A 19,310-nucleotide genomic window follows, 5' to 3' on the forward strand; every position below is an offset into this window, starting at 1 on the left:
GGGGTCAAAATCATGCACGCACTCTCTGTCTGACGGCAGCACCCTGACTCTTATTCAGATTGCGGAAAGGCTTCTCAGACGCCTATATATTATATGTTTACGGATCATTGTAGTATCATCACCTCTGGCCTTTCCTTGAGATGAAACGCAGTCGGAGAGCACACGAAAGAACATGCCACAGACTTTCACACAAACAGTGGGTCCTTGCGCAATGAAACGCGGGCAGTTTGGCCTTGTCGCTTGACGGCACGGGTAGGCGGGCGGTAGGCGCACGACCGTGGTCCTTGTCGAGCTTGTCCCAGATGCGCGCGCCTCCTCGATGTGGCACGCTCATCTCTGCATGCGCCGCCAGGATGTGGGCCCTTCGCCTAGGGCTACCTTACCTTACCTCACCGTCCGGCTTCGCCCAGACGGTGCAGGGAGGGCATGGGCATCCGGAGTGTACCTCAGCATTCTCCCACCGTCCTGGCATCACCCCCTCCACGGCGCATTCCAGCAGCCGCCGCCGCCCGGAGCCGGGCCCGTGGGCCGTGGGCGAAGACACGCAGACGCACGCCACGGCAAAAGCGAATCTGTGACGGGCGCTGCACATTTTCGCAGCGGTCGTGCCGGGGCGCCGGCCGGGCTGATTGGCGGCGCAGGCGTTCCTTGACGCCCTAGTCCCGGGATCTGCAGCAAAGGGAGAGGCAGTGGAGAGAGAACAGCAAGCCACGCGCCACACCACGGACGCTTCTGCTAGCGGCCCAGACGCACGACGCACGCACGCTTCCTCTCCCGCACTCGGGCCCTCGCGCGCGGTCTTGCGCCAGGCCCTGGTCATCATCGCTCGCATCGGTGCTTAGCTCGCTGGCGCTGCTGGCCCAGTGGCTCTAGTCCTCTAGTCCCAGGCTGCCGGCTGCGAGGAGTTGTGATGCCTCTGCGCGGACCTGCCTCTCTCCCTCCGACACCGTCGTCCGCGACTCCCAAACGCGCCCTCTGCTGCCCCCAAACGCGCCAAGCCGACATCCATCGTGACCGGCCGCCCGCCAGCGTCCGCCTGCTCGTTTTTGGCTGCCGCACTGCCTGCCGCCGCCGCGCTATCCCCTCCGCCAGATCGCTGCAGATTCCAGGCACTGCCGCCGGCCTGCTGATCCTGCAGGCGCCCAGCGAGAGAGGCCACGCCCAGCAGCAGCGCAGCAGCAGCAGCTCGCAGCGGCCGCACGCTTCTGCCCCCGGCAGCGACTCCAGACGACCGCGGCGTGTCTGTCGTCGAGCGCTGCGGCAGCGGACACGCATCGCCTTGCCATTTGCCTCCACGAACCGCCATTCGAGGTGTCTTGGTCCGAGCGCGCACCCGCCGCTACGGCAAGCTAGCCCTCCCGCTGCACCGCACCTTCAGATCCACGCCGTTCTGGCAGCGCTGTCGACCGCGAAACACGTCGTCGCTCACACCTCACTTTGCACGTGTCGCCGCGTCGTCCTCTGCTCGCGCGCACGCTTGCAGCCTCGCCCGCCTCGTCAGCCTCGCCTTCACCCGCCGGCCGGGCTCCAGCATCATTTCGGGCAGCCGCTGAAGGGTCTCGGCTCCTGACCGCGGTGGCGCTTGGCCCTTCCGCCTCACCTCACCTTACACCTTAGCGACGCGCATGGGAGCGACCCATTACTGACCACGCCTGTCAATGTCGCGCTATGCTCCGTCGGACTATCGTCCGGCTCGAGACCGCTCGCGCTCGCCGCCGCGCTTCGCCGACAGACGCACTTCCGTCGCCTCTGTAGGATACGGCAGCCGCGCTTCAGACCTCACCCGAGGTGGCACAGACGCGCCTCGAGGCCCACGATCTCAATTTGATGGAGGCAGGCCGCCTCTCGGATCCGGCCCACCTGGCCCTGGTCCATCACGGGGGGGCTACGCCGGCCGTGGCGAAATTCGAGAATTGAGAGATGCTCCTCCTCTCGGCAGCAGTGATCGCGGACGGCCATTCAAAGACCGCGATTTCGACCGCCGTGAGCGCATGACATCTCCACGCGGCCGCTCACCTCCACGACCATTCCGCGAGTCACGAGACTTTCCACGCGAGCTCGACATCCCTCGCGCACGTCGAGGCTCCCGGGATGGCCCTCCTTCAGCTGGGTCGACCTACTCGGACGCGGCTGCGCCTTTCTCCTCTGCACCTCCATTCCGAGGCGGATTCGGCCGCGCTCGTGGCAGAGGTGACTTCGAGTTCCGTGGTGGACGCGGTGGCCGCAGGCCTCACGATGACCGCGACCTATTTCGAAGAGATCGTTCACCGCCGCCGCCTGCTTCGCGCTGGCTGAGAGATGCGCGAGACATCTCACGTGACGCACGAGAGCCGGAACGACGAGACGACAGGCGCTTTGACAGACGCGACGATGAGCGGCGTCCTGAGTGGTCTGACCGCGAACGCGATATTGATCGCACGAGACGAGATCCACCACAGCCGCGCCTGGAGAATCGAGCTTCAAACGACTCACTTGCGAGTGGCTCGTCTCACCCGCCACCAGCGCCACATGTTAACCCAGATCGTCTGGCGTTACTAGAGAGCGCTGGTGCAGACACTTCAATACGGCGGCCCTCATTGACTCCAAGTGCATCGTCCACGCGTGAGCATCGACGCGAGCAACCAGAGATCCCGGCATATTTGAATGGCCGTGCAGAGACAACGAACAACCGATACGGCTCTCGCGGCTCATCCCCACCTACACAGGCACCACCCGTCCCTGCCTTCACATTATCATTTGGCACCTCCGCGCAAGGGGGTGCCCCCTCTCAGTCCGCTAGAGCGCCAGCCGAGCTCAAGCAGGCTCCATCTTCAAACGAGACCAATACTCAAGAGACGTCTAGGCCTAGTGTTCCGGAGAAGCCCGCCGGTCCGACAGACGTCCCTACAGCACCAAAGTCAGCTTCTTTCGTATCGAAGCCGCAAGGTGCAGAGCCGCCGCCAGCAGCTCCGAAGGCGCCCAGAGCCTTAGGTCTTGACAGTGAACCTCCCGCAGCTCCTGCGCAAAGACTTCACACTTCGAGGTCTTGGGAGAGCAGCCATGCCAATGAAGCATCCGCTGCTCCTGGCTCTGGTGAGCCTTTTGGGTCGCAGAGTCGGCAGCATCCACCTGTTCCACCATCACCGAAGGCTGCCAACAACCGACCGCCGCATGGGAACCAGCCACCATCTCCTGCAACACAGCACAGTGGTCGTTTCCCTGACATAGCTGCGCCAACGGGCCCGAAGGCCTCACGTACCTTCCCAGCACAGCCCACAGTCTCTCCGCGCATGCCTTTCGCATCTCAGCCGGATGCTCCTAATGTTGCTAACCCTCCCGCATTCGCGAGACCAAAGACACCGCCTCCGCCTACCGCACCATCAGGTCCGCGCAACCGCGCTTTCAGCGTATCTCCGAAGGTCTCAAGCACAGCTATCCCCACTGCGCCCAAAGCCAACAGAGCGCCCCCACTCGCTCCAAGAGGGCTGGACAGAGGCCCTGCAGCTCCGCCTCGGGTACCTGAGCGCGGAAACCCAATGCAGCCAAGAGCGCCCCCCACTGCACCCAGGGCAGCGCAATGGAACCAGTGGCGCAGACCTGGTGCTCCGCCAGATAGGTCAATTCCTGCCAAGAGAGATGTCACTGGCGAAGAGAAGAGAAGACCTTCCGTGGCTTCCTCGAACGCAGAATCTACTCACGAGCCGCAGCCTACCGTCAAACAGGAAGCCAGCGAACAAACAAAACCGTCTGACGGCACCGTACCGCCGGCAGAGGCTGACCAGATGGAGGTGGACGATCAGGTGCAGCCTAGAAAGCCAAGGTTGTCCGTTGGACACTCAGCCCAGCAGTCGTTCTTCGGAAAACCTGTGGAGAAGTCAGCTGAAGACTCCAGCATGTCGGACGCTCCAGAAGAAGCGGTATCGTCAAGCGAAGACGACGATCTGGAGATCGAGGATCCTGCCCTCTTCGAAGCCAAGTTCGAGCGCCAGAAACGCGAGCTTGAGTCGCAACTAGTCGATCTGAGCTCGAAGAGCGTCAGAGCCACGACACCCTTGGAATCCATTGCGAGGTTAGCTCGGGTTTCGACGAAAGATCTCGAGCGCTTCCGCGAACAGGGTCAAGAGATGGACCTCGATGGGCCGAAGCATGCTGCGGCCGAAAAGCAACCACCTTCTGACGAGAGCGAAGAGAGTGTTGTCACGCCTAAGGACGAAGAGAGCGCTTCTGTGGCTATTCAAGATGGTGAGGAGGACATGCCCTCCGCTAGGACCTTCCGCCAGCCCAGCCCAGAGGTCATCAATCTTCCTTACCTGTTCAAGGAGCCAGCGTCGTCATTCCGTGAGACCCACGAGTTTGGCAACACTCTCAAACGCCAGGAGGATAATAAAGAAGGGGTCATCTCCGCACTGAAGGACGAAATCGCAAGCGCCGAAGATGAAGAAGAGGATCTCGAAGCTGTCTTTGCCCAACACTATCGCCGATGGCGCGAAGAGTGTGAAAGCTTGGACAGGGAGAAGGAGGCAGAAGAGCGCGTCGAAAGGCAACAGTCCGACGAGCCTGGACCTGAGCCTGACGTCTCTCCAAACCCTGTGCCTTTAAGCTCCGCAGAAGGAAGACGACTTCACAAATTCAGCAGCGAGTATGAGTTCAAACAGGTGCTCAAACAATCCGAGGAAACCGCGAGGCTGGAGCAAGAAAAGCAGGATATCGAGCTCAAGAAATTGCAAGCGGACATGGAGAAGGAAGCCGTGGTTCCCGACCAACTGACCGCAAAGGATTTCCAGCGATCATGCTTCATCGACAACAACCGGCTTTGCGATCCCAAGTCGCTTACTCGTGTCTTCGCCTACCAGCCGCCTGCAGACAACTTCACAGACCACGAGCAGCAGATCTTCATTGCCGCTTACAAGGAGACGCCCAAGAAATGGAGCGAGATCGCCACTCTGCTGCCGGGACGCGCAGCCAGGGACTGCATTCGCCATTATTATGCCAACAAGTGGGACGGCCGATTCAAAGATAACCGTCGTAGGAAGGCGGCTTCTAGACGTGGTCGTGGCACGAAAGGACCGCCTCGCGGCAAGGGCTCGGCTGCTATGGCTGATATGGCCAGGGCAGATGAACTTGTCCAAAACGTCTCGGACAGTGGAAGGCCCAAGCGTGCCGCCGCTCCGACGACTTTCGGCGAGCGTGAAGTGGATGCGAAGAATGCAATTCAAGGACAGTCGCCCGCGAAAAGAAATGGAGGCGCATCAAAGCAGGATGGTGATTCGGCTCCCGAAAAACAGGTCAAGCGTCGCAAGGGTGCTGGTGAGAAGCCAGGAAGGAAGCCAAAAGCCGCCCAGCAGCCACTTGCACAGATAGCGGCAGCGCCATCCATGTCGCCAAACAATCGCTTCATTCAGGGCATGCCGCCAAAGGACGATCCGGCGATGATGCAGACCCTCGCTGACGCAAGCCTTCTTACGGGGTTCCACACTAGCAACCAAAATGTCCATCGCGAGCCTCATCCGGTTTACATTCAAGAGAGCTACCCACAGCCCATGCCTGCGCAAGAGGAGCCGGAGCGCAAGCCAGCGGCTGCTGCTGCACCCACCAAGCCGAGCGCATCCAGCTATTGGTCTGTGCCGGAACAGAACGACTTCGTCAAGTACATCGCCTACTTCGGCACGGACTTTGCCGCCATCGCTGCTCATATGGGCACTAAGACGCAGACAATGATTAAGAATCATTATCAGCGCCAGATCGATGGGGGTAACCGCGCCGATCTTGAAGACGCTGCAGTGGTGGCCAATGGACGTCGCGAGCGTGGCGAGGACATGGGCGCTCCGCCAACACCGACGCCTATCAACAAGCGCAAGTACGACAATCCAGGGCCAACCGTCCAGAGGAACCTTGCCCCGCAGGCAGACGCGATGGATGTGGACGAGGGACCTCCTGCGCCTCAAGCGCAAGCATCGAAGCACGCTTCGCCGCCTCAATTCTCTGTGCAGTCTCGCTTCGGTGGCTCTGCTCAGGCGACTCCCATCCAATCGTCTCGTGTTGCTCCAAGCCCTGCGCCGTCATCGGCTACGGTGACGCCTCTTGGACAGGCAGTGGCGACCGCAAGAAGCATGCAGCAGCAACAGCAGCAGCCTCTGGGCTCTCGCATGAGCATATTCGGGGAGACCAGGCCCGAGTCGCGCCCGGGATTGCCTGCTACATCATCATTCCGAACCTCACAGCAAAGCACTCCCACGGGTCAGTTGACGCAATCAAGCAGGACTGTCCAGGACGCCCACGACTCGGATTTCATTCGGACCTTGAAGGAGGAACAAGAACGAGCGATCCGGATGCAAGGCCAGTACGCGCAGCAGGAGCGACAAGAACGAATGGAACCCTTCCAGCACCGGGCTTCTCTTCAGCAGCCGCCAGCACACCGATCCCCGTCTAGCCAGCCTCTCGGTATGCTGCACGACCGGAAACCAATCTCTGAGGCGAGACCAGCGTCGCCTCCTAGAGGGTTCTTCCAGTCTTCGAATCCTGCGCGCAGGAGTATCGATTCGCCCGGCTTTAGCAGTCTAGCACCAGCTCCTGTATCCTCTCTTGCCAGCAGGATGTCGTTCAATCCATCACCTCCCAAGCGCGAGGAGCCTCGATCCAGCTCGGTCTTCTCTGCACCGCCAGCGCCACCGGCAGCAACACCCGCGCCTCCACCAGAGGCCCCTAAGAGGTCAAATCTGCTCTCCATTCTGAACAATGATTCCGACGAGCCGAAGCCTCCACCGAAGCGGCCGACTGACCAGGCGATCTCAAGCAGCATGCCGCAGCGAACAGGTTCTCCAGCACAGCACCCTCTTGCAGCGACGCCTGCCACTCCATCGCTCTCGAATATGGCGCCGTCGAGAAGGGAAGCTTTCGGGCAGCCGTCAGCACCGCCGCCGCAGACGCATTTGCAGCGTGGTCTGTTTGGTCAGCCGGCTAGTGGCCCCTCGCCTCCAACTGTCAAGCAAGAACCGCATCCGGTGGGCCAAGGTCTGCAGCAACAACCACCGCCTCCAAAGCAGGACTGGGCAGCAAGAGTCATGGGGCAAAGCTCCGAGCCGGTTCCTCCGAGTGCCAGCCCAGCACCAGCCTTGGAGAGGGAAGTACGTCCTTACTTCTCGCACCACCGTGCTTCGGCACTTGGTCCGTTGAGTGGACCTCAAAGACACAATCCCTCGCCGCCACCGCATGCGCTTATGCCCCACTCGCGGACTCCATCTCAATCAGGCCAGGGCTCAAACCAACCGCCGCGCGAACAAGGTCGTTACCTGCCAAACCAAGCGCAAGCTCCGCACCAAGTCGGCACTCCATCGGCCCAGCCACTCCAGCCTGTCGCCTACCCACCACCGCCGCCGCCCTTTTCGCAAGCACCGCCCAGCCAGGCCCAGAACCATGCGCACCATGCACACAACACGTCCATCGGTCGCCCGTTCAGTGCGATGCATCAGCGTACCATGAGCCGCGAAGATGCCCTTCGGCATGAACAGCAGGCCTTCGCAGCGCACCACCAAGCTCAGCAGCAAGCTCAACAAGCACGCGAGCACGACTGGCGCCGAATGGAGGACGAGCGCCGCATGCGCGAAGACCAACGCCTGTACGAAGAGCGCCGCATGCAGGAGGAGCGCATGATGCACGAGCGCCGCATCCACGACGAGCGCGAAATGTCCGACGGCCGCCGCCGCGAAGCGGCCTACATGGCCGCGCAAGAGGAGCGCCACAGACAACAGCAGGGCTTCAGCGCCTCGCGCCCTGGCCCGCCGCCGCAGATGCACCCGACGCACCACCCCGGTCCTTCCGCGTACGACCAGGGCCAACCCCACGCGATGGGCATGGGCAGCCTCCGAGAGCAGAGCATGCGCGAGGCGCAGGACCTGATGCACCAGGAGCAGGAACGGCTGCGCAGAGACGCAGCGGCCTACAGGGACCACGAGCAGGCTGCCGAGCACGCGAGGAGAAGGCACGAGGAGGCCGTCTATCCGGCTAGGAGGACACCGTTGGGAATGGGAGGGTTTGGCGGGCCGCCTCCGGGGGCTCCGCCGGGGTCGGGAAGGAGGTGATGGGATGGGGATAAAAGGAGGACCGTGTGAGGGCTTGTCGATGTACTGGATACCCCCTTGGGCTTCGTTGTATTGCATGGGTCGGTTGCCTTTTGTATGATTAGTCTTTTGTTATTATCAGCGTGATACAGCATTTTCATTTCATGACATTTGCAAACACATTTGGTCTCATTTCACTTGACAATATGGCACGGATCACTGCAGTCTCGAAGATTACTATTGCTATTCAGATGATGGTGAATCTCTAATTTGTTTGCATGATTTTAATTTAATCTTTGTCTGATACATCTACTTCACATTCACATGCAAGACCTAGTCTCCAACTCAAGTCACTGGGCATCACATGATCGTCCGCACAGCCTTCACCTTGCGCTCAAGACGCAGGCACACATACTTTACATGTCACTGCCCAAACCCTTCCACTCCGCCCATCACCTCTTCCCTCTTCGGCCCTCCGCCTCTTCAACTCTCCCTCAACATCTTCCCAACACCCACAACTACCTCAACAACATTCTCGCATCTTTACCGCACAACACCAACAACACCCAAACATCAACACCACGCAACAACAGCAACCATGCCCGTCGTTTGGAACGCAGTTGAGGAATCGAGATCGGTTTTTCATGCGGTGCGGGCGGTTTTGCTGGTCGGGAGTTGCTTTGATTCGGCTGGCTTTCGTCGAGAATGTCGGCTGATGTGCTTCAACCCCTCGTGCCATAACCGGGTGGCTTGCGTTGGGTCATACCGGTGGCGGCTCTTCTGGCTCATCCAGGACCTGGCACTCACTGCGATGGTTCTTGCAATCATAAATGCTTTCATTCAAAGTTTCGCTCTCGCTGCTCTCGCCTCCCATTCATGCGAGAAGCCCTTGAATCTATCCCTGCGCCAATCCTCGTAAAGCTTCTGTTTCCCTCGTCGATCACTCACAGTCAACTTCTCCTGCCAAACTCCCAGCTGCTCCATAAAACCCGGGTTGGGTGAACAAACAGGCCGTCCCTCGCAAACTTGCTCCAGCGCCGCATCTCTGTCAAACCCAAACTTCCACATCAGATACGCAATAATAGCCGTCGCAGACCTCGACTTGCCCATGGCGCAGTGCACAAAGACGCCGCCACCAGATTCCAGCCCCTCGTTGATGAACTCGACCATCCTGTCGAAATGTTGCAGGAGGTCTTCGTTCGGGTCGTCTTCGATCTGGACGATCATGTGTGAGTAGTTTTGCGATTTGAGGAATTTTGAGGATTCGTTCAGCTCGTAGAAGTCGAAATCGATTACTGATAATACGTGAGTGACGCCGGCGTCCTTGACCACGTTCTGCTGGTACAGGGCGTACAGGCCGCCGATGTAGAGAGCGCCGGCTCGTGGTATGCGGTCGATCCAGCCCATTCTTGTGGGGTCTTCGGGACCTTGTAGAGGGATATACAGCTTTGGCTGTTAGGGCAGACCGTACAATTGGAGGGCGCAATGATTATATCCGTGGGTGTGTGATGTTTGGTCTAATCGTTGGCCAGATCGTGTCTTGGTGTGAGTGTAAAGAAGATGTTGGAACGAATACTTTCCAATGAAATTGACGAGAATACAATCTTAGAGTAGATAAAATTTGTCTGATACAGCTAGATAAGGTGAATAAGTGCGGTGGTAGGTTGGTCGCCAGTCATCGACAAAAGTGTGTCCGCAAACACCACTGTGGTGGATGACTGTGAGCCGAGGCAAAGCAAAGTCCGGCATCGCTGAAGTCGGTGCCACGCCACGCCACGACTCGCCAGGTTTTGTACATGCTGCGCATGTGAGATGCTTCCATGTAAATGCACGGATCCTATCATAAGAGCGCATCATAGGAGCTTACTAACGAGGTGGTTACAATGGCTTCCGCCCGATCCTATCATAAGAGCGCATCATAGGAGCTTACTAACGAGGTGGTTACAATGGCTTCCGCCCGACAACAACCATATGATCGCCCGCCCAAGCAATGCCTTTCTTCGCATCCAGACTCGCCTCTTCGACTAACTGCGCCGCCTGGTCTCTCATGGGTCCCTCCGGTAGCTTTCCAGTCATGTCGATACCAGCAGCCACAAGTGCCTCCGTCCAGAACATCGAGTACTGCCGGGGTAGGTCGTTCTTGGTCTTTCGCGCCAGCTGAACGTCCTCCAGTCCCTGCGCCTTCACAATTTCTTCCATTTTCTTGGGCCAGGTCACTTCACCTAGGAAGGGTTTCCCCCATGCACGCATTTTGTGAAGACCGCTTTCTTCTTGTGTGATGCCGTTTTCTTCCAGGCCAATGTAAAGATCACTGGCCCAGTCCACTTCGTTCCATTGAAGGTAGCCTCCCGGTTCTGTTGTTGAGGAGTTAGCCCAATATCCATGAAGAAGTGAGTGACCCGTATTGTACTTACTCAAGAGCTTCAGCAAATTTTGGAGGAGAGGGACCGGATCATTGTTCCTCACCAATCCAAGGAGGAATCGTGCATGAACCAGGTCGTACTGTCCCACGAATTCGGCGGGTATCTCTTGGTGCAGGTCCAGGTGCTTGAACTGAACGTTACGGGGCAGGAGGTGCTTGGGTGGTGCCTGGTGCAAGGCGATGTCGAGGCCATCAAGGCCATCGGCGTTTGGATATTCTTCAGCAGCTTCTAGTAACCATATACTAAAGAACCGATGTAAGCTGACAATTGTCTCTGCTCCGTCGAGAGAGGTGTGTTATAACGAACCCTGTACCACAGCCCACATCTGCGATCCGCAGGTTGGGCCGACCATCCAATTTGACCGAAGGGTGCACGACCCAGGGAAAGTATTTCTTCCAGATGAAATGACAGACGTTAAGTCTGACCGAATCGATCACGCCTCGCGCGAGGGGATAAGTATCGAGCTTAGTGGGCAGCGACATCGTTTGTAAGCCTTGTCACTGCACGGAGTAGAAAGGCGTAGAAATTATGTGAGAGATTGTGCTCTTTAGTACTCCCTGTGCTGGTAGCACCAGATCATGAAGACGGTGTCTCGTTTGGGTCGACGCATTGGAGGATTCGCGGGCTGACGCTGAACCGCCCCAACAAAACAAAAACGGCAATATCTACCTAGCAATGTGTATCACGAGAAGCGCGCTAAATCAAATTATGTTGTTACATGAGCCGTAATCCAATACATTGGATGGCAGGCCTTGTGTGATGCGGTCAAATCCGTATCATAAGGTTGGCAGGGTTAGGGTTGGGGTACGATGTGTGGTCTGCCTAGACATAATGATTATATAATGGGCACAAGCAAAGCACACTGCATGAATCAAGTGATCATCACTTCGGGGATATGGTCTAGCGGTATGACATCTTCTTAGCACCATACAAGTACCCCTTGTATCTGTTAAGTGGAGAAGGTTCCCGGTTCGACTCCGGGTTTCTCCATTATCTTTTGCTTCGTATGACGAGGTCCGTCAAATAGACGTCGTCCAGTGACAAAGCTATCCTTTTGCTTTGGCGATGCGTCGTGGCGGCGGGGCAAAGCCTTGGTAGATTACGCGTGAGCAGCGCTTGACAAGTCCGGAACACGGACTCCAGGGATGGGAAGGTTCATGTCTACGGACACAGCTACAGCGTGGGGCAGTTTGATAGAGGAGGAAACGCAGAGCATTGGTAAGAAGCAACGGACAGGCGGTTGACTGATACCACGGGCGGTAGCATGATGATTGATCTTCTCGAATTTCTCAGGATCATCTATCTACACTGCTTGCGAGTCGCGTCCTGACTGCGATCTCAATATAGAAAATCGTACAACTGCTTTTGAATGGACTCTACTCTAGTAGGTCTGTGCTTAGAACGGCGGCAGCCAGAAGGGGTAACCGCCGTTCTTCAGCCTGAAAACACTCAGGAGGAAGGAGTACGTGCCCAGAAGGACAGCACCCCAGAGGAAGACGGCGAACTGCTGCCTGCGAGCATCGGCCATGCGGGGGACCTTGAGTGCCAGACTGATTGTGGCGAAGGAGAGAATTCCGTCTGTCGATAACAAATTAGTACTAATCAAGACGACTGTATCTGCGAAGCAGACTTACACATAGCGGCAACGATCTGGGTCTCCAGGCCAAACTGGTTCTGGAAGCCGCCGGCAAAGTAGCTCACACCACCTTTGGGGCTGGCGGCCACGTAGGGAACCTTGCGGATGTGGTTGAACATGTGCCCGCTGGTGAAGAGCAGGACGGCGATCAAACTGACAGCAGCCCAGAGGTTGCGGTTCTGAACGATCGGGAGGTAGTAAGGCGCGGCGACGAAGAGGAAGGTGATAGCGCCGAGAAGAGCGGTCGTGACGGTGACGATCTTGACATAGTTGATAGGGCGGACGATCGGCGGGTGAGGAGATTCGGGGAGGTGACGGCTCAACCAGGCATGGATGGGCTCAGCCTTGTCGGAACTGATTCAATCAGGGTGTTAGTACAATGCGCCCAGAAGACTGAAGATCGTGCGGACTCACCCCGAAAGGAAGTCGAAGCGGATCGGAGAAGGATCAGTCCTTGCGTTGGGGCCAGTCGAGGGCGGGAACAGGAGCAAGACAGGTGCCGTTTGCAGCATCAGCTGGTACCAGTCAGTCACTGTCACGAGTATTATGGTCTCTGAGGACTATCATACCGACTGGAAAGTCGCCTTGCCGTCGAGAAAGTCCATTGTACCAAAGAGCAGACGTCCCTCTCCTGCCTTGTCGCCCTTCGACCAGCTGCGTGCAAGCAGGTCATATTCCGGTTGGAAATCTTTACACAGGCCACATCCAAATCGCGGCTCCAATGCGGTCAAGAGCACGGCCACAGAGTAGTCTCGCGGTGTCTTGGTGAGCTCTCCATATGTCTTGTCGTCGAGCCTCACTGAGCTGCCAGCCGAGAGCTGCTTGGAGTTGTAGGTCTGGAAGCGGTCGCCAGTGGGTTTCTTCGCGGCTAGCGCGGTGAAAGGCAGCAATGCTGCCGTCAAAGCAGAAAGAAACTTCATCGTTGACGGTGTTGGCGAGCAATGGCTAACCGACCAGTGTCTCCGATTGCTCGCTGGCGGCAGCTGGAAGCTGGAGCATCGGCGACAGGTGTCGTTACTTGGCATGATGACACGGGCGCGGCCGCGGTTCCGCTTGTTGATCGCGCGTAAACAAAGGATGAAGTTCAAGCATCCACCAATGCGCCCACCAGCCTAACACACTGCAGCACCTACAACAGTCGCGTATGCCACCAGCGCATAGTTCAAAGAGCATGGCTCCTATGCCTTCTACCATGCATTCACAACAATACGAGCAAGCGCTCCACACATCTGCGCTGGAGCTCAAATACGCAAACAACACACACATGGTCGACATTCTAGAGAAAATCGAAGATATCCGTCGATTACGATTTAGCGTCAATTGCCTGGAAGACGACAACGACGATATTCGCGAGCAACTACAGCACGAGGAAGACCGCGCAGACTCCTTCGAGAGACTCGTCAACGAGAACCTGTCGCGCGCCGAGGCGGCCGAGGCCACGCTTACTGAAGTCGAAAGCGAGCTGAGGGCGCGCGAGAACGAGATCGCAGCACTGAACGCTGAGGCGCAAGCGCTGAGAGACGCGCGTGAAGACAACACCGCCGTTCTGACGGAGAAACTGGCACTGGCGCGCGAACTGAGTGTCCTAAAACCGGAGCTGGAGCACCTCAAAGCCCAAGCGGCGTCTGTCGAGCAGCTAGTTGCGGAGAAGCTCGATCTACAGCATCAACTGACGAATGCACAATGCGAGGTCGAGAAGGCCAAGCGCGAAGCCCAGCGTGCCCTGGCGAAACGGAGAAACACGGTTTTCGAGATCGCGCAGGAGGAGCAAGTTGATGACTTGAAGAGGCAGTTGCAGAAGGAGAAAAGGGCGAGGGAGCGTGCAGAAGAGGCTTTGGAGCACGCACAAGGCGACATGGACACAGATGATATCCGTAAGCAGCTTGCAAAGGAAAAGAAAATGCGCGAAAAGGTCGAGGAGGAGCTGGAGGCCGTACGGGAGAACACACAGATCGAGGATGTCCGAAAAGACTTACTCAAGGAAAAGAAAGCGAAGCAACGGCTGGAGGACGCTGTAGAGAACCTTCAGGCTGAAGTTGAGAAGGAGAAGAGAGCCGCTGCTCGCGCCCTCAAGCGTGCAGATGGAAATGCCAGCGCCGACGACCAAGCTGAGGAGCTCCGTGAAGAGCTTGCCAAAGAGAAGAAGGATCGCCAGCGCGCAGAGAAAGCTGCCGAACATGCTGTGGAGGAGGCTGAGACGCAGAGGGCTGCGCTGGAGGAGAAACTTGGACGCTTCAGGGAGAAGCTCAGAACTACCAAGGAGAAATTGAAAGACATGGAGACTGAGCTCAGTGCAGCAAAGGAAGCGGCTGAGAGTGCCGCTGCAGCTGCACCAGAGCCCATTCCTCAAGCCACTACCAAGACAGCAGCCCCTAAGGCAAGCAAGGCCACCAAAAAGCGCGCAGCAGCAGCAATGGAGCCCGAAGAGAGTGCTCTGGGTACTCCAGGTGACGGTCCGGCAGCTAAGAAACGCGGACGCAAGGCACCCAGCGCGGGTGTTGGTGACAAGAGCACTTTCTCCATCACGCCATTCCTTAACAAGACGATGAGCGCCGACATGGAAGACCACTCGGAAGACGAAGAGGAGGAAGCCTCGCCGGTTGCTCAGAAATCGAACAAACAACCCCTTGCACCTGCCGACTCCAGTAAAGCTAACGCTCAGCCCAAGAAGAACGGCGCTCAACGCAAGGCAAAAGCTCCTATGCTCGAGATGGTCACCGAGGAGGTCGAGGATGTGCACTCTCAAGGACAGGAGAATGCGCCAAAGACGAAAGCCAAAGCCGGCGGTGTCATGAAGCTGAAGACCAAGACCAACGACGGACCAGACGAGGCTCGTGAGCCGAGCAAGAAGAAGAGGCCTCGCAAATCGCTCGTTGACTTTGACACTTTCCGTGCTTCAGAGGAGAAGTCTACCACAATGCAAAAGAAAAAACGCAAGCTCGGCGGCATGGGCAAAACCCTCATGGACGAAGAGGAGGATACTCAGCCTGCAGCCAAGTCAGGCTTCAACAGTCGCGGCTTGTTCGGCTCAAAAGGCTTCAGCGCCCTCGCTGGTCCGAAGAAGGGCCCAAGTATGTTTGGCAAGAGTTCGGGCGTCGGCAAGAGTGTTCTCATGAGTGCGGCTGATGGATCTGGATTCCAATTCTCACCCCTGAAAAGGAGTCGGAAGAACCTAGACGACACGCTGAGGGGATGAAATGTCAACAATGGTCTTGCGACTTTTTCGTAATGTTTTCTGTACGATGGCGCCTTTGATCGGCTGCGGGCTTTCATTCTGGAGTCAAGGGTTTTCTCTGCTGCTTTCGGTCAGCAAGTTTCATGACAGTTCTTCTCGCACCTTATCTACTTGCTTAACCTTCCTTCAAAAAACTTCTCCAACCAACATCAATTGCAACGATTGTCTCAAGTGCCATATATTCGTGACTCTATGTAAACGCTAACGCCTTCAATCCCAGGGGTATATCGCTTCTGGCCGTTGGATCTGACAGATCCTGAGGCTCTATGCATCAGTTCAATTCGTCATTCTTCGTCCAGACACTGCCGGCCTGATATTGATGTGCTGAAACGTCAGGCCCATCCTTCAGCCTCACTTGATCTTCATGGCCTGCATGAAATCCTCCTTCCTGTCGTCCCCAATTTCGGCCACGACGTCGCCCATGGCCTCAACTTCCTTGACACCAGTGCCATGGGCAAATTGCCACGCTTCGTCAACTTCCAGCCGTACTTGGAACGCGGCCCAATTTTGGTCCTTCAATTCGTTGACATGGTCGCGGACGGCATTTGCGGGTCCAGAATACACCAGAACTCCAGGATATCCAGGTTTAGTGACGCCGGATACTGACGCCGCGGGCGAGAGCGCCATCTTGCGCTTGTTGGTGTTAAGCAAATGATGCAGCCATACGACAATCGTCGCGTCGCTGCCATGCGGCTCATCCGCCGCACTGGGCTGCTCGAGCCCGTTGCCCGTCGCCTCAAGCTCGTGGTCCGCGACCAGGCCGTCGAAAAGCGCCACCGTCGCGTCGAGGATCTCCTCGCCGCACCCGAACTCCTCGAGCAGGCGCTTCTTCACCTCGCCGCTGATGTCGCGCTTGCCTGCGGTGGCAGTGATCACGATCGGCAGGCCGGTGCTGAGGTAGTCGTCCGGCAGCCGCAGGGTGATGGAGGAGTTGGTCCCCTTGAACGTCAGCTCGCGGCTGTGGTCGGCCCAGGAAATCTGCTCCGGGTACATGGCTTGGACGAGGGCCACCTCGTCTGCCACGCGTTCGCCGTGATCCGGGGACATGCTGTGAGCTCTGACAGGCCGGTCTTCAGGATCTCAGTGAAGGGTGATTTTGGCGGCTATGAATGTTTTGACTTCGGAGCATGAAGGGCGAAGAAGCGAAAAGTGAGGGGCAGTCCCTTCGCGGCCTTCGCGGAGACGGGGAGGTGATGGGAAAATGATGATGGCGAAATGACTCGGCACGCGAATTAGCGTGGTGGTGCGGTGGTGAGGCGGACGGAGCGAGGCCCGGCTCCATCTCCAGTGTAGATTGAGGGATGCGCGTGGCGGGCCCGCGTAAGCGTTTAGCCTTCCATGAGGTTTATGAAGTGAAGCGACGATGACATCACGGGGTGTCACGAATGCTACGAGGCGCGTTGTGAGGACGCGGCATCGATCCGTCGCTATGGGTGGATCAAAGCAGTCGTCGACGACATCATCACTTCAGACGCGTCTCCCTTAATCCTCACATCACTCAACGCGACTTATCACGCGTTTGCTTCATCACCTCAATTTTTCATGTGATCCAGGTCAAATCACCAATTCTAAGAAGCTCGCCACCTACAACAAACTGATTTACACAGCATTCCTTGCTGCCTTCTTAACAATTGCACCAGACAGCACCTTAGCACCAACTTGAATCATCTTCGTTAACCATGGCCGGAACACGCCAATCGGCACGAGTTGCCGCGCAGAACAACTCGAGCCCGCAATCCGCTACGACAACAAGCGGTACTAAGCGCAAGGCTGATGCCTCTTCCCCGGCGGCTGGCAACAAGGGCAAGAAGCAACAGAAGACCCTTGAAGAGGTAACTCCCAACGAGAATGAGCACGAGGACGTCCAACAGACTCCAGCAAAGGAGACCGAAGAGGACAATGCCGGAGCTGGTGACGTTGAAATGAGCGAGCAGAAGGATGCAACCGAAGGAGCCGGTAAGGGTGAATTGGAAGCGTCGCGACTAGGTTTCAAACTAACATGGACCGCAGCTGAGACGACGAAAACTGAAGAGGACAGCGCCAACGGACAAGAAGAGACCAAGAAGGAGTCGGAGAAACCCAATGCTTTCGATAAGGTGCAGGCAGATGAGAAGGATGAGGGCAAGACGGCTGCAAAGGTAAACCCTCCACTTTCTCAAGCGCCAACTGCGCATTACTCACAATGCCCTCTGCAGACCGAGGAATCCGAGTCCACTAACGGCAACGCACACGAATCCACCAGCAAGGCCGAAGCCAGCACCGACTCCCACGCCGTCGAAGAAGACAAGACCCGCGAAGAAGCCCAGCCCTCCAACATCCTCGAGAAGGGCGTGATCTACTTCTTCACGCGCGGCCGTGTCGGGACCACAGACCCGGACAGCGTGCAGGACCTCCAGCGCAGCTTCTTCGTCATGCGCCCCTTGCCCGCCGGCGGCAAGATCACCGATGGCGCCGTGCAGGAGCTCAAGAACCTGCGCCTGCTCGCGCTGCCCAAGAAGGTCTGGCCCAAGAGCGGCAAGGACCGCTTCATGTCGTTCGTCGAGAAGGCGGGCACGACGATGGCAGAGCTGAAGGAGAGCTTCATGCAGGGGTCGGAATACTCGACTAAGACTACGGGCACGAACCACACGCCTAATGTCACGCTCGTCGGCGAGGGCGTGTATGCGATGACGAGGACGGGCGGTGGGCAGGGCACGACGCACCTGGCGTACATGCTCACGGTGCCTAGCTCGCCGGGCGAGGTGCAGGAGGACATCGGAATCAAGGACAAGGGCAGCTTCGTGATCAGTCTGAAGAACCCGGAGTCGTCTGGTCCAGCGAACGCGCAGCTGCCGCAGGGTCCGGGCTACCCGTCTGAGTTCATCGAGGAGTTTGGTGGCCGTGGCTGGATGCCGGCCGAGCCCAAGCACATCGACTACGCCAACGCGCAGATTCTCATGATCGGCGAGAGTTTCGATGGTTCGAACAACCTCGAGGCCAATCCTAAGGACCAGAAGGACGATGCCAAGGAGCTGCCGGAGGAGGAGATCAAGAAGTTGGAGAGCGAGGACGAGCAGAGGATTGAGCACATGAAGGGTGAGTTGTTGAGTTGTCCGATTCTAAAGAGTGAAATTGTTGCTAATTCTGCTGCAGGTGACGATACTGTCTTTGCTGATCTCGGCGTTTCGAAGAAGGACTACGGCATCACTACCACTTGGTAAATGCATTCCATTCTGCAAGCCACCAGGCTCTCATTAGGTGGCTGGCCTATGTATTTCTGTTTCTCATTTGGCTCAAAAGTTCGGAAATCTGGGACAATGGTTAGTGGTGGGACAGGACAATAGCGATCAGGTTCCGAATTCGCGCACGACAAGTGTCCTCGAAGACGTGCGAATGATGTATTATTATTAGCTCACAAAACTAGCCCTAAATGGCTTGCAGCGTGAGTAACGCAAAGCGGGATCACGAATCAGAGCGCCGTTCCGTGAAGATGCAGTCTCGTTCGCTAAGGCTTGCATGAAGACACAGGACGAATCACTTGCGCAAGACGCCCTCTTCAGACCTCCGTAGAGCTCTGGCCCAATATTCCCCAGAGCCATCACACGGCTCGCACCGGCGCCGGAAGTGAATCTCCAAACCCTTCTCCCTCCCGTCCGCGGCCAGGAACAGGCAAGCGCCAAACAAGACCCAAAACTCACCCGGAAGGCCATCCGCGCGCGCTCTGTCCAACGCCGGAGTTTGAAGCAGGGGCGTCTGTTTCGCTGGAAGGTCACGCCTCTCTCGCTCCCCTGAAACACGCTCGCCTGCAGGCTGCCACGCTCCCTGCCCAAGATTGCAGGGAGAGCCGGGCGCTGGGCGAATCAGGGCGGTCGTCTGCAGGTTTTGGGCGGCTTCTGGAACCTGCGCGCGGCGGCAACGCTGGCCCTGCCCCACTAACGGCGGCCAGCCGCCGGCGGGCGGGTCCTCCATGGAGGGGAGGGGGGCGCGGCAGGTTGGAGGGT

At 57.6% G+C, this 19,310-nt stretch overlaps 7 protein-coding genes across 7 annotated transcripts; 3 read left to right on the forward strand and 4 right to left on the reverse strand.

Moving 5' to 3' along the window:
* Positions 1–1,658: 1,658 nt before the first annotated feature.
* WHR41_00605 (uncharacterized protein) lies at positions 1,659–8,057 on the forward strand (the record flags this gene model as incomplete). Its single annotated transcript, XM_069369211.1, has 1 exon — positions 1,659–8,057. The coding sequence occupies one exon, from the start codon at positions 1,659–1,661 to the stop codon at positions 8,055–8,057; it is 6,399 nt and encodes a 2,132-aa protein (XP_069233660.1).
* Positions 8,058–8,876: 819 nt separating this feature from the next.
* Positions 8,877–9,443, reverse strand: WHR41_00606 (uncharacterized protein; the record flags this gene model as incomplete). The annotated part of the gene is made up of 1 exon (XM_069369212.1): positions 8,877–9,443. One exon carries the CDS (start codon positions 9,441–9,443, stop codon positions 8,877–8,879), a length of 567 nt encoding a protein of 188 aa, XP_069233661.1.
* A 196-nt stretch (positions 9,444–9,639) lies between these two features.
* Positions 9,640–11,004, reverse strand: WHR41_00607 (uncharacterized protein). The gene is made up of 3 exons (XM_069369213.1): positions 10,766–11,004; positions 10,451–10,701; positions 9,640–10,390 (listed from the first exon to the last, which is right to left on the reverse strand). Exons 1-3 carry the CDS (start codon positions 10,939–10,941, stop codon positions 9,978–9,980), a joined length of 840 nt encoding a protein of 279 aa, XP_069233662.1. The 5' UTR covers positions 10,942–11,004; the 3' UTR covers positions 9,640–9,977.
* Positions 11,005–11,694: 690 nt separating this feature from the next.
* On the reverse strand, positions 11,695–13,063 carry WHR41_00608 (uncharacterized protein). Its single transcript, XM_069369214.1, has 4 exons — positions 12,665–13,063; positions 12,510–12,610; positions 12,094–12,449; positions 11,695–12,037 (listed from the first exon to the last, which is right to left on the reverse strand). The coding sequence occupies exons 1-4, from the start codon at positions 13,013–13,015 to the stop codon at positions 11,856–11,858; spliced, it is 990 nt and encodes a 329-aa protein (XP_069233663.1). The 5' UTR covers positions 13,016–13,063; the 3' UTR covers positions 11,695–11,855.
* A 176-nt stretch (positions 13,064–13,239) lies between these two features.
* On the forward strand, positions 13,240–15,291 carry WHR41_00609 (uncharacterized protein; the record flags this gene model as incomplete). Its single annotated transcript, XM_069369215.1, has 1 exon — positions 13,240–15,291. One exon carries the CDS (start codon positions 13,240–13,242, stop codon positions 15,289–15,291), a length of 2,052 nt encoding a protein of 683 aa, XP_069233664.1.
* A 390-nt stretch (positions 15,292–15,681) lies between these two features.
* WHR41_00610 (uncharacterized protein) lies at positions 15,682–16,377 on the reverse strand (the record flags this gene model as incomplete). Its single annotated transcript, XM_069369216.1, has 1 exon — positions 15,682–16,377. The coding sequence occupies one exon, from the start codon at positions 16,375–16,377 to the stop codon at positions 15,682–15,684; it is 696 nt and encodes a 231-aa protein (XP_069233436.1).
* A 393-nt stretch (positions 16,378–16,770) lies between these two features.
* On the forward strand, positions 16,771–19,148 carry WHR41_00611 (uncharacterized protein). The gene is made up of 4 exons (XM_069369217.1): positions 16,771–17,286; positions 17,341–17,468; positions 17,526–18,405; positions 18,463–19,148. The coding sequence occupies exons 1-4, from the start codon at positions 17,010–17,012 to the stop codon at positions 18,528–18,530; spliced, it is 1,353 nt and encodes a 450-aa protein (XP_069233435.1). The 5' UTR covers positions 16,771–17,009; the 3' UTR covers positions 18,531–19,148.
* Positions 19,149–19,310: the final 162 nt, after the last annotated feature.

This window comes from Cladosporium halotolerans (genome assembly GCF_011745625.1).
Source record: "Cladosporium halotolerans strain TM138-S3 chromosome Unknown Sca2, whole genome shotgun sequence".
Lineage (NCBI taxonomy): Eukaryota > Fungi > Ascomycota > Dothideomycetes > Cladosporiales > Cladosporiaceae > Cladosporium > Cladosporium halotolerans.